We start from the raw sequence: 14,941 nt of genomic DNA on the forward strand, positions 1-14,941 counted from the left end.
ACTATTATTATAGCAGCACCCGGGCGCTTCAGTAAGGAAGTCAACATGTCGACTTCGTACCGAAACAGGTGAGGCTCCTTGTCGCGGAATGACATTCAGAACAAATGTAGGCTTCTGATTATGAAAGTGCAAAGGAAGATTGTCTGTTGATTTTTAATCAAACCCAGAATGTGTGTGATCGTTAGTTTTTACGTTGTATTGTACTGGGATTATGCAGCGCACACACACGGACGCTCACTATCCGTTGTCTCGATGAAATGCAATGCAATGCAATGCAATGTGGGTAGCTAGCCAGCGTTAGATTATGTTTAACGCAGCTAGTTCCTTGATGAATGGATCGTGCATTTAGCTAAAATTTCCAAAGCTAATAGGACGGTGTTTTCTTTCGTGTTTCAGGTTCAGTTATTGTTAGGGACCTAGCTATGACAATGCCGCTATCTACATGGGTCCATTAAATGTCCAGTTGTTTGCAATATTTTCTCAAAATCGATGTGTCTTGTGGTATGTCTTATTACCATTTTTATGACATCACATTTATTCAGTGATAGCTCATATATGCTCACAGTTTGAGGGCATTATAGGTCATATCTTAATCGTAGCATGAGTTGTAAGAGTTAACCTACACAGCTGCTGAAATGTCGTTAACTTCCATAACTTTTCGTGGGTAGCCTACTTGCTAAACGTTAAACAGATGAAGTCTCCGCATATCCATACTTTGATTCAGTGGAGACAAATGCAGAACTGGTGCCACCGAAGTCCTCAAATTGAATTAGCTTGTTTTGCTTGCAGACAAGTCCGCATTCTCTGCTGATCACATTATCAAGACTGCAAACCTTCTGTGTTAAAACAGTCATACCTACATTATGCGAATACGCGATGGGATATAGACCTACATAGAAACAATATTAACAACATTTGTAGACCAGAGGCATTTTCGGTGAATTGCTACTTTGCTCAGTTACGTCTCGAGGAACTTATTTGATGTACGGTAACTCTGAAGGTGTCTGTCATCTCCTCTATTAGCATAGTTTTGGATAGAAATAGGCGTAATACAAGTTTATTAACTGGTAGGCGTAATACAAGTTTATTAACAACGGTTGGTTTAAGTCCAATCGTCATCGATGTTCAGCATGGAGTGGGAGTCATCAGTATTACAATAGAACAGTTCCAGCAAAGCAACTTTTCTGCGCTGTTGTGGTTAATTTCCAACATAGACAATTATGATTGAGTCTTTCCCTGTCCGCCAGAGAATGAGGTCGAACATCTTGCTGATCCTATGCAGTTTCTAAATGTACTAAAAACAGGATGTCCTGGTAGTGTTTGAGGAAAGAGTTGTCATTACTGGGGATGTGCTCCGTACGACACAAGCGTTGCACCAGGACTGTAACATCATAATCGGTTTTCTTTGTAGCCAGCTAAACATCTTTCTTTGGATTGGCCCCAAGGAATCTGACCATGGCTGCCTTCAATGGCTACACAGTAACAATGCTGTCTGCTTCTAGACATCCGTGTATATTTCTGGGAATCAAATCAGTTGTCCTGTATGGGGAAATATGACCTCATCACTGTGTCTTGTGATCTTCTTGGACAGTCAGCTGACACAGAGTGGAGAACCGTTATTGATGATCAGCCCCCTTTGTCCTATTCTCTATAGAGCTGAACCATAGTGGCCAGAATGGCACGTGGGGGCTTGAAAGAGGTGCGGTTTTCAAGTAACTGCATAATGAGAAAAGTGACGTCTATTAAAGTTTTTTCCTGAAGCTCCCTGTAGAGGCAAGACGCCTTGTGATGCTGGTCTAGACCACAAACATACTGACATTCACCCTGTTTATGCCTGGGACTTCACTAGATATGCGTATAACTCTCCGAAGACAATTATCTCAACCCTCGTGTTTCTAACATTGTGTCAGTAGCCTTTTTCATGGTTGGAGTGACAACCGTACAATGAGGAAGCATTTAAAGCATTGGGAATGAAGAAACATTTAGAAAACAAAAGTGCCATACAGAGATGTAAGAGCTTGATGCTTGAAACATTACTGGTGTGTTGAAACAAAAAACATATATTGGGCAGTCCCCTTCAGAGACATCTATCTTTATCTAGACCTATCTTTGTCGATCTTGAGAAGTGCAATAACACTTGCTCAAGCCGTATCCCTGTGTGTGGAGTGGCCATGGAGTTAAATCCCCCTCACTCTTCATGAGTTCATCTACAAGGCTTACAGGTTACTCAGCAGGAGCTATACCCCACACTTCTGAGCTAAATCCATTTTAATGCCCCAATACTGTAAATATGCAGTGTGTATGGAAAGTGATTTGGACAATCTCTATGGACACGCTGCAGGCGTCCATTTCAGAAACGTTTAAAAAAAAAAAAAAAATGTTTTGTTATTGTGAGTTATTTTGTAATGTTGCTTTTATTTTGGTATTTCAAGGATCCAGGAATTCAAGGTAGCCTTGGAGGAGGAAAAAATCAACCTGAAGGCGCTTTGTGAGCTCTGCTTTAGTGGTAAGTCATTTTGGGGGCATATCCTGCAAAGAATGCAGAGGATTTTATTTGCCTTCAGGAACCAGGATGTGGTCAGATTTGTGACTGAAAAAGTATTAAGATTGTCTGCTGCAATAACAGCACTTCTTTTTCAGGAATCCCTTTTGAAGGAGGAATACGTGCTCAGTGCTGGAAGGTAAATTAATCTCGAGAGGCTGCATGGTTCACTTTGACCATTTCCCATAGGCTTTCAGTGCAGTATATTTATTTAGTGTAGTTGTTGTCTAAACTGTTTGAGAAAAGTTCTAAACATTTTGAGAAATGATTGAGGATGGATATCTGATGTTGAAGCGGAGTCGTGACAAGACAGGTGATTGAAAAACGATTTTAGTCTAGCACAGCATTATGGCTTGTGTCAGTGTGTGCTGTGTTGGACTTGAGACTCAAAGAGAGACTTGTCATACATCTTGCTTGAGTCTTATGATAGTCTCGTGATGGACACTTTTTACCATGCCATTCAAGTTAACTTCAGAGAGGTGTGGACAGAATAAAAAAAAAAACACTTATCTTTAACCCTCAGATCCTGTTAAACTACCTGCCCCCGGACCAGTCATTATGGGAGTCCTTCTTGAAAAAACAGAGGTAAACCTGCGCTGAGATCAGATAACTTTAGTAGCAAGGGGGGGGCGTGGGGCTTCTCAGTCTATTTGCACTGGCATTGGGTCCCCGCCACAGCTTTGATCAGCTGACCCTTCTGGAGTTTGGCCAAGGCTTTCATTCTCCACCGGAGATTCTGCTGATGCTGTTGTTGCTTTGGGGCCCGACTGGTTTAAAATGCTTTTGCTCTCTCTCACAGACAGACAGACAGACAGACAGACAGACAGACAGACAGACAGACAGACAGACAGACAGACAGACAGACAGACAGACAGACAGACAGACAGACAGACAGACAGACAGACAGACAGACAGACAGACACAGATATAGCACACAACAGAAACACTCACACTGATACACACACACACACACACACACTCTCACACACAGACTCACACACAGATACTTAAACTCCCAGTTTAAACTCAGGGTAGCCTGGTGCTGATGAGTCATGGTTGGCTGCATGAGGAATTCGGCTTGTTAAATTATTCAGCATTACCCACAGTTCCCCCTGGGCCGCCTTCGTTACCCACAGTCCTCCCTGGGCCGCCCTCCTTTTAATTTAGCGCTGAAATGACTCATCAGGGTCGGATGACAGCGAACAGCTTATTTGTGTGCTGTACACCCATATCAAATACCCTCGACACAGGCCCCTTGGTGTTCGTTCACTTCTATGTTTTGCTAGCTTTGTTTGCCCTCTTCGAGAGAGTCTCAGTGATGTGATGTGAGTCAAGTGTATCCTGTCTGCGCAGGGAGCTGTACACCCAGTTTCTGAAGGAAATGATCATCCAGCCAGGCATCGCCAAGGCCAACCTGGGGTTGTCCAGAGAGGACGTGACACTGGAGGACCACGTAAGTCCACGCCCCACCCCTCACCACTCACCCCCTTATTGTGGAATGTACCCACTGACAGGTGGTGTTTTAGATTGTGCAGTGGCAGAGTAGTGTAGGAGTACGGAGTTGATACATGCAAAGAAAGGGTACACTTTCTGTGTAGTGCATCTAACCTACCGGTTTCACCGTCTATTCCGTGACATTGAGGTGATTGCTATACGTATGTATAGCGCAGATATAGGCTATGCCATCTAATTACCTATTACCTTTCATGCTGATGTATTGAGTCAGGATCATTAGCACATAAGCATACCACCAATAGGAAACACAAGATGCAGCATAGTCTAGCCAGTTGTTTCTTTACTTTGACAAATAATTGATTGATTGCTCTTCTCTTCTCTTCTCTTCTCTTCTCTTCTCTTCTCTTCTCTTCTCTTCTCTCTCTCTCTCAGCCTCTAAATCCAAACCCTGACAGCAGATGGAACAACTACTTCAAAGACAACGAGGTTCTGCTGCAGATCGATAAAGATGTCAGGTTGGTTACAGACACACCAAAGGAGCTCCGTTTTCCTTTGAGCTTTCTCTCCCCAAATGGCTTTTTAACACGGCAGGCATGCGTTATTAAAGAGTTCTCAAAGGTAGAAGGTTGGAAAATTGTGTTTTTCACATGGTTGAATTTTTTTTGCAGACTTTTATGATGGGGCTGGGTGTATATGGTCTTATATAATTATTATGATAATTAAGCAGAATCACCTCTGTAAAGCCATGATATAATTTCGCCAGGAATTTCTGGTTTATATGTGTTCTTCCTGATTTATCATAAAAAACAATCACAATCTGACTTACCAAATTCATTGCGATACATTAATATTGGTCGGTAAGAGATTAAAGCCCATTTGGATGTTGCACTGAAAATGAATCCTAAAAAAACAAAAAGGCAAAGTTAAAAAAGTAAAGAAAAGTGCCTTCATCTCCAAAAGCAGCCCAAATATTTGCCAGAATATTTATGAGCTGCATCGCTAACGGAATGGAATCATGAGTCACATTGACCAGCACTGGTCATATTACCTTAAGTGACATTAACATTGACGTCAGTAGTTCATGGCCTAAATTTTCCAACGATTATAATATAGTCTAATGGGTAGTTATATGTATTATAGTTAGGATATATATATATATATATATATAACCTATTGGTCATATGCTCTTTTTTTACTAAGAGATGACATTCATTGTTAATAGTCAGCCAGGCAGTGGTAATAGGACACAGTGGCCACGCAACACCAGAATGAGGATAACCTACATGAGGATAACCTACATGACGATACTGTTGGTTTTGGAGTCATAAATTACATCCTGCCACATCTGGGATTAAATACATATGCTATGGTAAAAACTAGATGGAGAAAACTGGTAGTTTTATGCCAGCATGTCCCTCAGTTTCTTCATGTGTGTGTCTACACTGTGCCCGTGTCCTTGTGCGCCCCCTTCAGGAGGCTGTATCCAGACATGGCCTTCTTCCAGAGGCCCACAGACTACCCATGCCAGCTCATCCTCGACCCTCAGAACGATTACGAAACCCTCCGGCGGCGCGTGGAGCAAACCACCCTTAAAGCTCAGACTGTGGACCGCAACCGCAGCGGAGTCACTAATGTGAGTGTGTGTTGTGTGTGTGTGTGTTGTGTGTGTGTGTGTGTGTTTGAGGGAGCATTTGATTGGCTCAAAAAGCGTTTGTAAAAGGAGTTGTTGATGTGGTCTGTCTTCTGTTTGCCTTGGCCAGTGTTCTCACAGTGATGGCCAGGTGAGTATTAGAGGGTGTGTGTGTGTGTGTGTGTGTGTGTGTGTGTGTGTGTGTGTGTGTGTTTTGGTTATGATGGAGTGGTCATGCATTAAATGAGTCATAGTACACGTGGAAGACTGGTGAGTACACAAAGCCTGAGTGTTGATATTGAGTGCTGTGTTTGTTCAGAGTGAATATTGAGATGCTTTTGTACGAGTATAAAATTGTATTCCTCAGTGTATTGTTTATGACCCCAGCTGACCAGCTTTCACTAATGCGAAAGGTTTCCTCAGAAAACAATGTCAATACTTGTTCTTTTAGTAGAAATAACCAAACTGTTTTGCAAAAAGTTATTTTTTTTAGTGTTGTAAAACCCACAGAGGTTATAACCGCTGCTGTTAGATTTCCCTAATATAGCTAACCTAGCAGTCGTCACTTTTTAATGGCTATTTCAGAAATGGCTGCTCTAAGACAAACTGTGAGGCTGTGTCAACTATTCAACAAACATAACCATCAGAGGGCCTGTTGGCTACTGGTGCATTTTAATTCATTTTAGGGTTTAGGACCTCCTAACATTGTTGCCTCGTTAGCATTGGTTACATTTATACAATGAATAAAAAAAATTATAAACCAAAGCAACATAGGTAGCAGGTACCGGTAAGATATACACCATCTTTATTAGTACGTAGGCTCCTTGGGAATCAATTCACTGACAATGTTGTGACCTACCTTGTTCTACCTACCTACAGTAGGAGCACATGAACTACAGAAGCACAAAGATCCCTCGGTCCATATATCAGTTATAGTGATACCCTTATAATAGTGATGTTATGTTTGCCATGCTCCAAGGTGTCACAGAAGGCTCACCTGTTGTTTTATCCCACCCACACTTCCAGTCTCCTTACCCACTTTGTTGCTCATCTTTGCCCTCCCCCCCTGCAGGTGAGCTCACCTGGCAAGTCCCTCAACCTGTACCCATCTAATGAGTATGAGGTGCTGCCCAATGGCTGCGAGGCTCACTGGGAGGTGGTGGAGCGCATCCTGTTCATCTATGCCAAGCTCAACCCGGGCATCGCCTACGTGCAGGGCATGAACGAGATCGTCGGGCCCATCTACTACACCTTCGCCACGGACCCTAACGACGACTGGAAAGGTAAGGAGAAAATAATCCACCTTTTCATCGTAGCTTTAAGGTCTTCTTGGCTGAGACGTCCTTTAGTTCCTAATAGTAGCACTTTATTATCTGAATAAATATACAAAATAACAGTAAAGGTGATTTATTCATGAATGTCCATTATGAATGAATGAGCATAAACATGTTGTACATGATAAACTTTAAACCAACTTTGAGTCTGAACATAGCTATAGATGTGCACGACTTGCAAGAGCCCGCCGACGCTAAGTTCACCCGTCATTGTTTTTTAAAGTAATAGATAGGCTAGTTTATTTCTGAGGCGGATGTTATGGAGCATTCGCCATACCACTTGGAACCTCTGACATGATATTCTTCGACTTTTTTTCCCGTTTATTTTGACACACTTCATGCATATCCCCACACATTTAAAAAGGTTATAAACCTTTGATATAGTCAAGGTCTCTGTAAGCTCTGTTACGGTCGTTGCCATACTGATAATGACGTCAAATTGATTAAATGACCCGCCTCACTGAAGTCAGGGATATTTTTGTCGGAGCTCTGACTTCAAGTGGCGTTCTAGTGCAATTTTCCGAGTTCAAAATATCCAAGTTCCAAGTGGCATTGATTGCCACATTATAGACGCTGTGTTAAACCTCAGGCCTCCGCTGCCGCATTGCTGACTTGTGATCTACAAACACACACTGGGACAGCATTACAGTGGCTTCGTTTGGTTAAGTGTAAACAAACAGAGCCGGCATTACTGTGGCTTACTGTGTGTCAGTAATGAACCGATGCATCTCATGGAAGCTAATAAATCGTACATTTATGGTCCCTTCCGCAATGACGTTTCAGAGTCCCTTTGGTTTTTGAAAGTTCCTTTTGCTTCCGTGCAGACCTGGGGGTCATCCCAAGTACTTGGTTTGGAACATTTTCGGATCAAAACACAAAGCCATAGGTCTCCTCTGTTAGGAGGTTTACCACTTACTCAGTTAACTTACCCAGGTTTGTCACTGAACCAAGGACTTGGAATACCCCCCTGTAGTGGTCTCGTTCTGTTTCATTCTGTCATTGAGGATTCAGGCGCAGTCTGACCTGAGTGTGAGTGTGATGCCAAAAGTGTGTTGACCTCTGTTTGTTTTCTATGATGATGATGGTGACGTGGATGTTGTAATTTAATCAAGTCCCATTGGAAGTGAAAGTCTATGGCCTCCATTGTTTTTGACTGGTTAACTCTGCCTGTAACCGTAGCACAGACCGGAGCATAGTCCACCCACAACATGGAGAATTTACCATTTCACTTTTTTTGGTTTTGTTCCTGAACCTAATCCTAGGTTGATTCTGGAACACTTTATCAGTATTTGAATTTTTAAATTCAACCTAAATTTGAATGGCATAGTCAAAATGGTGGTCATACTACCCAGTAAAACTCGCAGAAAGAAACATGTCAGCAAGCAGCCACACAGTAATAGAATGCGACACAGTGGAAGCGTTGACCTGACGGTGTTATCTTGACGCTGCTCCATTTTACACCGAGTAAGACTGTGTGGTGTGAGGCAGAAAGACCTTGTGACGCGTGTGTCTGCTTCCACCTACAGGACAAAAGGGGATTTGAGAGAAATGCCTTGTGCTGCGTCCTCACCAAAGTTCCTCTAGTGCTTTTGCCAAGTTAGGAATCTGCACTGTTCACCCGTAGAGAAGAGTCTGCTTGAGATGTGACTTTAGGAAGCAGCAGTGGTCTTGCTTATGATTTCTAGTATAGTATATATAATGCTATGCATATGCATTCTGGTATAATATACTTATATTATATATATATATATATATATATATATATATATATTATATAATATAGTATATTTTATATAATATAGTATATTTTAAGACATGCTCATTTAAATGTTGTTGAATATTTATGAATCATGAGGTGTTCCTTGACTCACTCATCCCTCCCGAATGATGAGAGATGTGAGCTGAGATTCAGCATAGGCACTAACACCTTAAGGATAACACAAGCGTATTTTGGTACCTAGAAAGCGCTATATAAGTTTCAAGTATTATTATTATTATTATTATTATTATTATTATTATTATTACATGGGTTGAAAATAATTTTCATCACTGATTCATTCATCACTTGTATTCACTTGTAACACAGGCGTATTATTATATTATAAGTCCAATATCTCATGTCCTGTATCATATATTTCTCATTACCACTCATCTCCTGTGTGAACCCACTCTGTATGGGTAGTAACAGTGGACCTCTCAAAACAGCATTTTTGTCTCTTTCTTATATCGTGCGTTGGCTTAGTTGCTTTCTTGGTGTGGTGCTGTGTGCTAATAGATGACTTTATGATATACAGTACATATCCACTTTACAGTAAATATGGAGTCACCATTTTGGGGGTTTCGGTCTCTAGCCAGTACTGTACAGAAATGTAAATTTCAATTTTAATTAATGTTTTCTTAATGGGTTGAACGTGTTTTTGTGTTTTTGTTTTTTTCTTCAAATTATGGTGTCCCCATTTAGGGGGTTTCAGTTTCTAGCCAGTGCTGTATGGAAAGTTTCTATTTAATTTAATTTAATTAATTAATGGGGTGCTTCAGAAGTGTGCTAATTTTGATGTGTTTTGTGGTTTTTGTCTATTTTTTCTTCTTCGAATGAACAGAACATGCAGAGGCCGACACCTTCTTCTGTTTCACCAACCTGATGTCGGAGAACCGAGACATGTTCATCAAGAGCCTGGACGACTCTCAGTGTGGCATCACCTACAAGATGGAGAGCGTCTTCTCCATGCTCAAAGAGAAGGACATGGACCTCTACCTTAAGCTGGTGAGCTAGGGAGCCGCTAGTCTCTGAGGCATTCTACCTGTGGGGTTCAGATGGATATATATCCTTAAACAAATGCACATCTAGTAGTCTTCTCCAGAACCTATTGAATCACAAGCACAATCAAAAGACAAACTATGTACAATGTACACTTTTGGAATAATTTGATAATTGTATACTTTTCTCTCTCTCTCTCTCTCTCTCTCCTTCTGTTTTGTTCTCTCGTTCCCACAGCTAGAGCAGAACATTAAGCCTCAGTACTTCACCTTCCGCTGGCTGACGCTGCTTCTGTCTCAGGAGTTCCTGCTTCCTGACGTGATCCGCATCTGGGATACGCTCTTCTCCGACCAGGACCGCTTCCACTTCCTCATCCTCGTCTGCTGTGCCATGCTCACGTAAGATGGCCCGCCACCACTTCTGCTGGCTAATGAGAATGATTTATTATTCAAATGTATTGTCTTCTAATATCTTTTGTTTCAAAAATTGAAATTAGTTAATTATATAGTTGGGATGCAACAGGAGTTAGGGATAAATTAGACATCCTGTCATAAATGTCTTGAATGCAAACCTACTGCAATTCTATATCCAGTGCAGGTATTACACAAAGTACAAATGCTACCTGGCATTCATTTACACAATCTGATTGCTTGGCATTTTTAGGTTGATCCGAGATCAGTTGTTGGCAGGAGACTTTACAATAAACATGAGACTACTTCAGGTAAGTTGATTCTTTTTTTTAATCATATTGTGATTAAACCGTTGAATGAACGCATTATGAATGAAGTACAGTGTGAGGTTGGATGTTCGTAATGAACCCTTTGTGTTGGTCTGGTCTGTTTGAGGTATGTCGTGTTAGGCCTGTCTTGTAGATTGTGCAGAGACCAGGGATGTTGAGTGGTCTAATTTGACATTCTCTTGTAGGATTATCCCATATCTGACGTGCACACCATCCTCACTAAAGCCAAGGAGCTTCAGGATGAATCGTAGCCATGATGGTGACCTTTGACCTCCCACCTCCACTGATCCGTCTGCACAGAGAAGGGATGCAGGGGTGGGGGGGAGGTAACCATGGAAACTGGTAACCTGGATGACAACAGTGCCCTGTCACACCCTGGAAGGAAGAGAGGAGGATGCCACCATTGCCGTGCATTGTGGGAGAAAACAATACAACAAACAAACAAACAAACAAAGAAAAATCATGATGCTATGTACGCCTTACCCTCACCGTTGCCACTCTCCCTGCCAGATTGTGTGTAGGCTTGAGCTATTTATTGTTGCACTGAACACTTGAAAAAAATCCAACACACACAAAGCAGAAGAAACTACAGAGAAACATGGAGGAAACAGTATCATGTTGAACAGTATGAAAACACTCCACCTTGTTCGTCTTTTTTCCTTTTTAACTCTCAGAAGGTTTTACTTGCTTCTCAACCTCTCTTTGTACGAGGGAGGATGATTTATGTGTTTTACTTCACATATATTACTTTGTGTTTATTAAGTTTTACTGTGGACTTTATACAAAGGAATATGAGTTCTCTGATTTTGAAGATGGGACAACTTGTATTGAAGTAGAGTTGGTCTCGTACACTTGGTCTGCGAGCGCCTTGGCACCTTGGTGTCTCCAGTGTATCTGAGTTTGAGATCAGAGGAGGCGTACAAGTGCTCTTCCCTTTGGTTTTAAGGGAATGTAGATTGGGCAGTTGCAAATCCATTAGTAACATGTTCAGGTCCTCCACTTCAGGACCTCCACCGATCTACTTCACTTCCATATTAGCTGAAACCCTATGCTAACAACATCATGTTCCCATGGCAATTTTCAAGCACACCATTTTTAATTTTTTGCATATATATTTGGCAAAACGAACTACAATCACAGAATACGTTTTTTTATCTACTAATATTTAGTCTGAACTCCTCAACCGTTAGAACGATTAGAATAAGTGACCATGAGCTCGAAAAAATCCACTGGCACGAGACGTGGGGTGTGAGTGAACAGTGTGAGTTGTTCCTCCACCCCCATATTAGCCTGGTTATGTACAAGCGTAATGCATAATGATGCCAGCTTAAGTGCTTTTTTGTGATTGTCTACTTGACAGCTGAAGAATGTCATATCAGACCTTCTGATTTAGTCTATAAAATGTAGTAACTGGTGCCTTGGTCAGCGGAAGGGCACTGTGTTAGTGGTAGAAATATTTTCAAAAATCAAGTAGATTAGAAAGAATAATAGTAATCTCAGTGTTAAAAGCCATTAGCATGGCCCCCTCTAACATTTCAGTGTGATTAAAAATGTAGGGAAATATACCATGAATATAAACATTTACATTTTACTGCAAGTAGCATTTCTTGATTAACGAGATATTCCTGTGTTCATTTGAATCTTAATTGTTATGTTGTGTATATACCCAAGATGGAAAGAATAGCTAAATTGAATGCAATAACACCACAATACACTGAACACAAGAGATCGAAGAGTGGTAATCATCTCACTTAGCTTTGTGTAACTTTATAGTTATGAGCATGACTGAATTATCAGCTGTACAATAGCCATGTGTGAAGTTTGACTTTAAAAACAGATCAAAGACAGATCAGTGTTCTCTGGAGTTAACTTGATCAGTGAGGGCAGCATTGATAGCTAAGCCATACAAGACTCTTTTTTTGTGTTTCCTCCCCAAAACTGATGAATTTGACTGGCTTGGCTTGGCACCTTTTGTGCTGGACCGCTAACCAGTGGAAGTGTTTTCAGATCTAGAGCCACCCACAGCTCCCCTGACTTTGCCAGTAGAGTTTGTGAGGTTCTCCTGAAAGTCACTCAAGCTTTCACTCTCTCTCTCTCTCTCTCTCTTTCTCTCTCTTTAGCTCACGAACTACAGCGGCCCCTTTCTCTCCCTGCTTTGTTAGTCTCTCATAAATTTTGGGTCATGTATCCTCGGCTGAAGTGGACTTGTCACCCATTTTCATTTAGCATGCTGGTATTGTCTCTACTGCACACTAGGCGCCTTCATGCCTCACAAGGCCACAATGTTGCTCTTTCAGCCAGGCCGGCAGCCATCAGAGATGACTTGACTTGGGTGTGTTTTTTTTTTTCTTCTTTTTTGTTGTTGTTGTTGTTATTGTCTCTTGAGCAAAATAACCCCGTGGCGTTTGTCACTACTGGTATGACAGGCCATGCAGTGAGCAGTTTCTTTCTGTCGATATCCTCATGATCTCTGCGTAACAGTACTACAACAATTAGAGGTGTTTTTGGCGGGGCAAGTTGGATCAATCCAGATCCTCATCTAGGCCCGACACGGTTGCTGGATTGTTAACAGTGTTTTACACGTTTGTCCCAAACAGAATTTCAATGAAGACAAAAATGAGGCTGGATGCCTCTTCTCAGTAACCTGGAAGCAGGTCGTGCCATGTGTTCTGCCATCTGTGAATATGGTTCATCATGGGTTGCATATGCTACATTGTGACACTCTCGTCCTTGAAGGACACGGGGAGGAGAGGTGACACGGGGACTTTGGCTTCTTGAGTGTCTCCTGTACTCGGTGGTCATATATGCCCTTTTCACTTCCAGTGTCTGTTCTGTTTACATGGTATCAATATACGTTTTTTTTTCTGTAATTGTTTGTCTTAAATTTAACTTTTAAATGTTACATTTTTTTTAACATATTTTATGTTTTACTTATTTGTAAACATTAATGGCTTTGACATAGTGTTGGTTGAGACATCTCCATTTCTATGAAGGCATAAATCATTATGGTACTGTCTCAGACAGTTACATACCTAGCTGTCAGCCTTCTCTCAGTTATTTTCCACCCTTTGAGTCTTCCTCATCTCAAACTTGTCTCGTTCAAACCTTTCATCCGATTACACAACGTTATTTGCTCTTCATGATATTTGCTGTATGGTTGCCGTTTGAATCGATTGCCTGTATTGGGAATGTGAGAGGCCTGTAGGGCAACACAACCTGACCGTTTTCACTCTTCCCGTTCGCGGTTTCGTCCAGTTTATGTTTGGCCAGTGGTTGCGTAACCTCACCCGTTTTTAAGGTTGCATGGGCCTTTTGTTGTGGGGATGGGCCGTGTATATCCACTTTACAATGAGGCTGGCCGCTGGGTGGATGGTTGCCATTCCGCAGCCAGGAAAAGCAGAAGCATAATGCCGTCGATTGTTTGGCCCTACCTCGCCGAGAGCGTTATTAGAAGTCCCAAGCATCCTCTCCTGCGCATGGTCAGGGTGTCTGCTCGTCCGTGTCTGCTGAGACGAGGCGTTTCGGTTAGATTGTTTTCAGCCGTTATCAGCCACGTGACTCTTAAGCACGGGATTGGTTTTCCTCAAGGTTATTTATGGCACCTTAACGTCAATGCCAAGGTCACAATGTATCTCTCAACCGTCTTCCTGGCCTCACTGAAATGCGCTCTCTCTCTCTCTCTCTCTGACACTGATTCACTCTCTCCCCCTTTCAACCACACTAGATTAATCATCACGGTGTCTCTTCTTGGCCTTCTTGTTTCTCTCCTTCCGTCTTGCCTCCCTCTCCCTCCCTGTTCTCCTGGCAGACGTGTGTTAGCACTCTGTTTGTTCTTCTCCACCTCCTCAGGCTGGTTGCGTAAGACCACAGGGCTGCCTCAAACCCTGATGATTAACACATGTTGGAGAGCCGTGTGTTTGGGCTGTGCTGCTCTGCAGCGCGGGGGAAGGAACATGTGGCACTGTGGCAGACAGAGGGCAAAGCTGGCATGTGGGGGGGGGGGGGGGCAGAGTGGTCATGGCTGTGAGGATTCTGTGCCCGAGCGCTGTTGGTGAGCGGGCAGAAGTGGCCACAGAGACATGATTTTAATCTGCAGTGAAAGCTGGACGTTTCGGATGCAGAGTCAGTTAGTCGATGCCTGCTGTTGGTGAGGGTGGTGGTTGTGAGTGGGATCGTTTCTCTCGAGTCTGTGAGAGGAGGAGATGAATCTCGAGGTGTTTGATCAACGTCTTTGTAATTTGGCACAGACAGTAGGCACTCCGGAAGAAGGCACAGTGGATATGCAATGACCTGTTATGGTCAGGTGGGATGTTGTGGGCCAAGCACATACTGTTTTCACACTGAGGAATGAGCCTGCCCAACAAATCTGTTTTTTTTTTTTTTATATATAGATTTTGGTGTGCACGTCTTGCCTTGCAGTGTAAATAGCTTTCATCTAACCAGTTAACACGGCCAGTCTTGGCCTCATTTGGTGACACACAGA

The 14,941-nt window shown here is 42.3% G+C and overlaps 1 protein-coding gene across 2 annotated transcripts; it reads left to right on the plus strand.

Moving 5' to 3' along the window:
• LOC116222945 (TBC1 domain family member 13) lies at positions 1–14,463 on the plus strand. 2 transcript variants are annotated; one of them, XM_031578270.2, is made up of 12 exons: positions 1–68; positions 2,433–2,506; positions 2,641–2,681; positions 3,066–3,127; positions 3,896–3,995; positions 4,430–4,512; positions 5,471–5,630; positions 6,700–6,910; positions 9,562–9,725; positions 9,957–10,117; positions 10,383–10,440; positions 10,644–14,463. In XM_031578270.2, exons 1-12 carry the CDS (start codon positions 46–48, stop codon positions 10,707–10,709), a joined length of 1,203 nt encoding a protein of 400 aa, XP_031434130.1. In that variant the 5' UTR covers positions 1–45; the 3' UTR covers positions 10,710–14,463. The 2 variants fall into 2 exon arrangements, with proteins under 2 accessions (XP_031434130.1, XP_031434129.1); XM_031578269.2 differs by lacking the exon at positions 1–68 and adding an exon at positions 263–501.
• The last annotated feature ends 478 nt before the right edge of the window (positions 14,464–14,941 follow it).

Source organism: Clupea harengus, chromosome 12, assembly GCF_900700415.2.
Source record: "Clupea harengus chromosome 12, Ch_v2.0.2, whole genome shotgun sequence".
Classification (NCBI taxonomy): Eukaryota; Metazoa; Chordata; class Actinopteri; order Clupeiformes; family Clupeidae; genus Clupea; species Clupea harengus.

Excerpts from the sequence above, each read along its gene's own strand:
- LOC116222945 (XM_031578269.2), top strand. The coding sequence starts at position 443 with ATGGGTCCATTAAATGTCCAGTTGTTTGCAATATTTTCTCAAAATCGA. Across the intron at positions 2,682-3,065 it reads TACGTGCTCAGTGCTGGAAG|ATCCTGTTAAACTACCTGCC; the intron begins GTAAATTAATCT and ends TTTAACCCTCAG. Across the intron at positions 4,513-5,470 it reads CAGATCGATAAAGATGTCAG|GAGGCTGTATCCAGACATGG; the intron begins GTTGGTTACAGA and ends CGCCCCCTTCAG.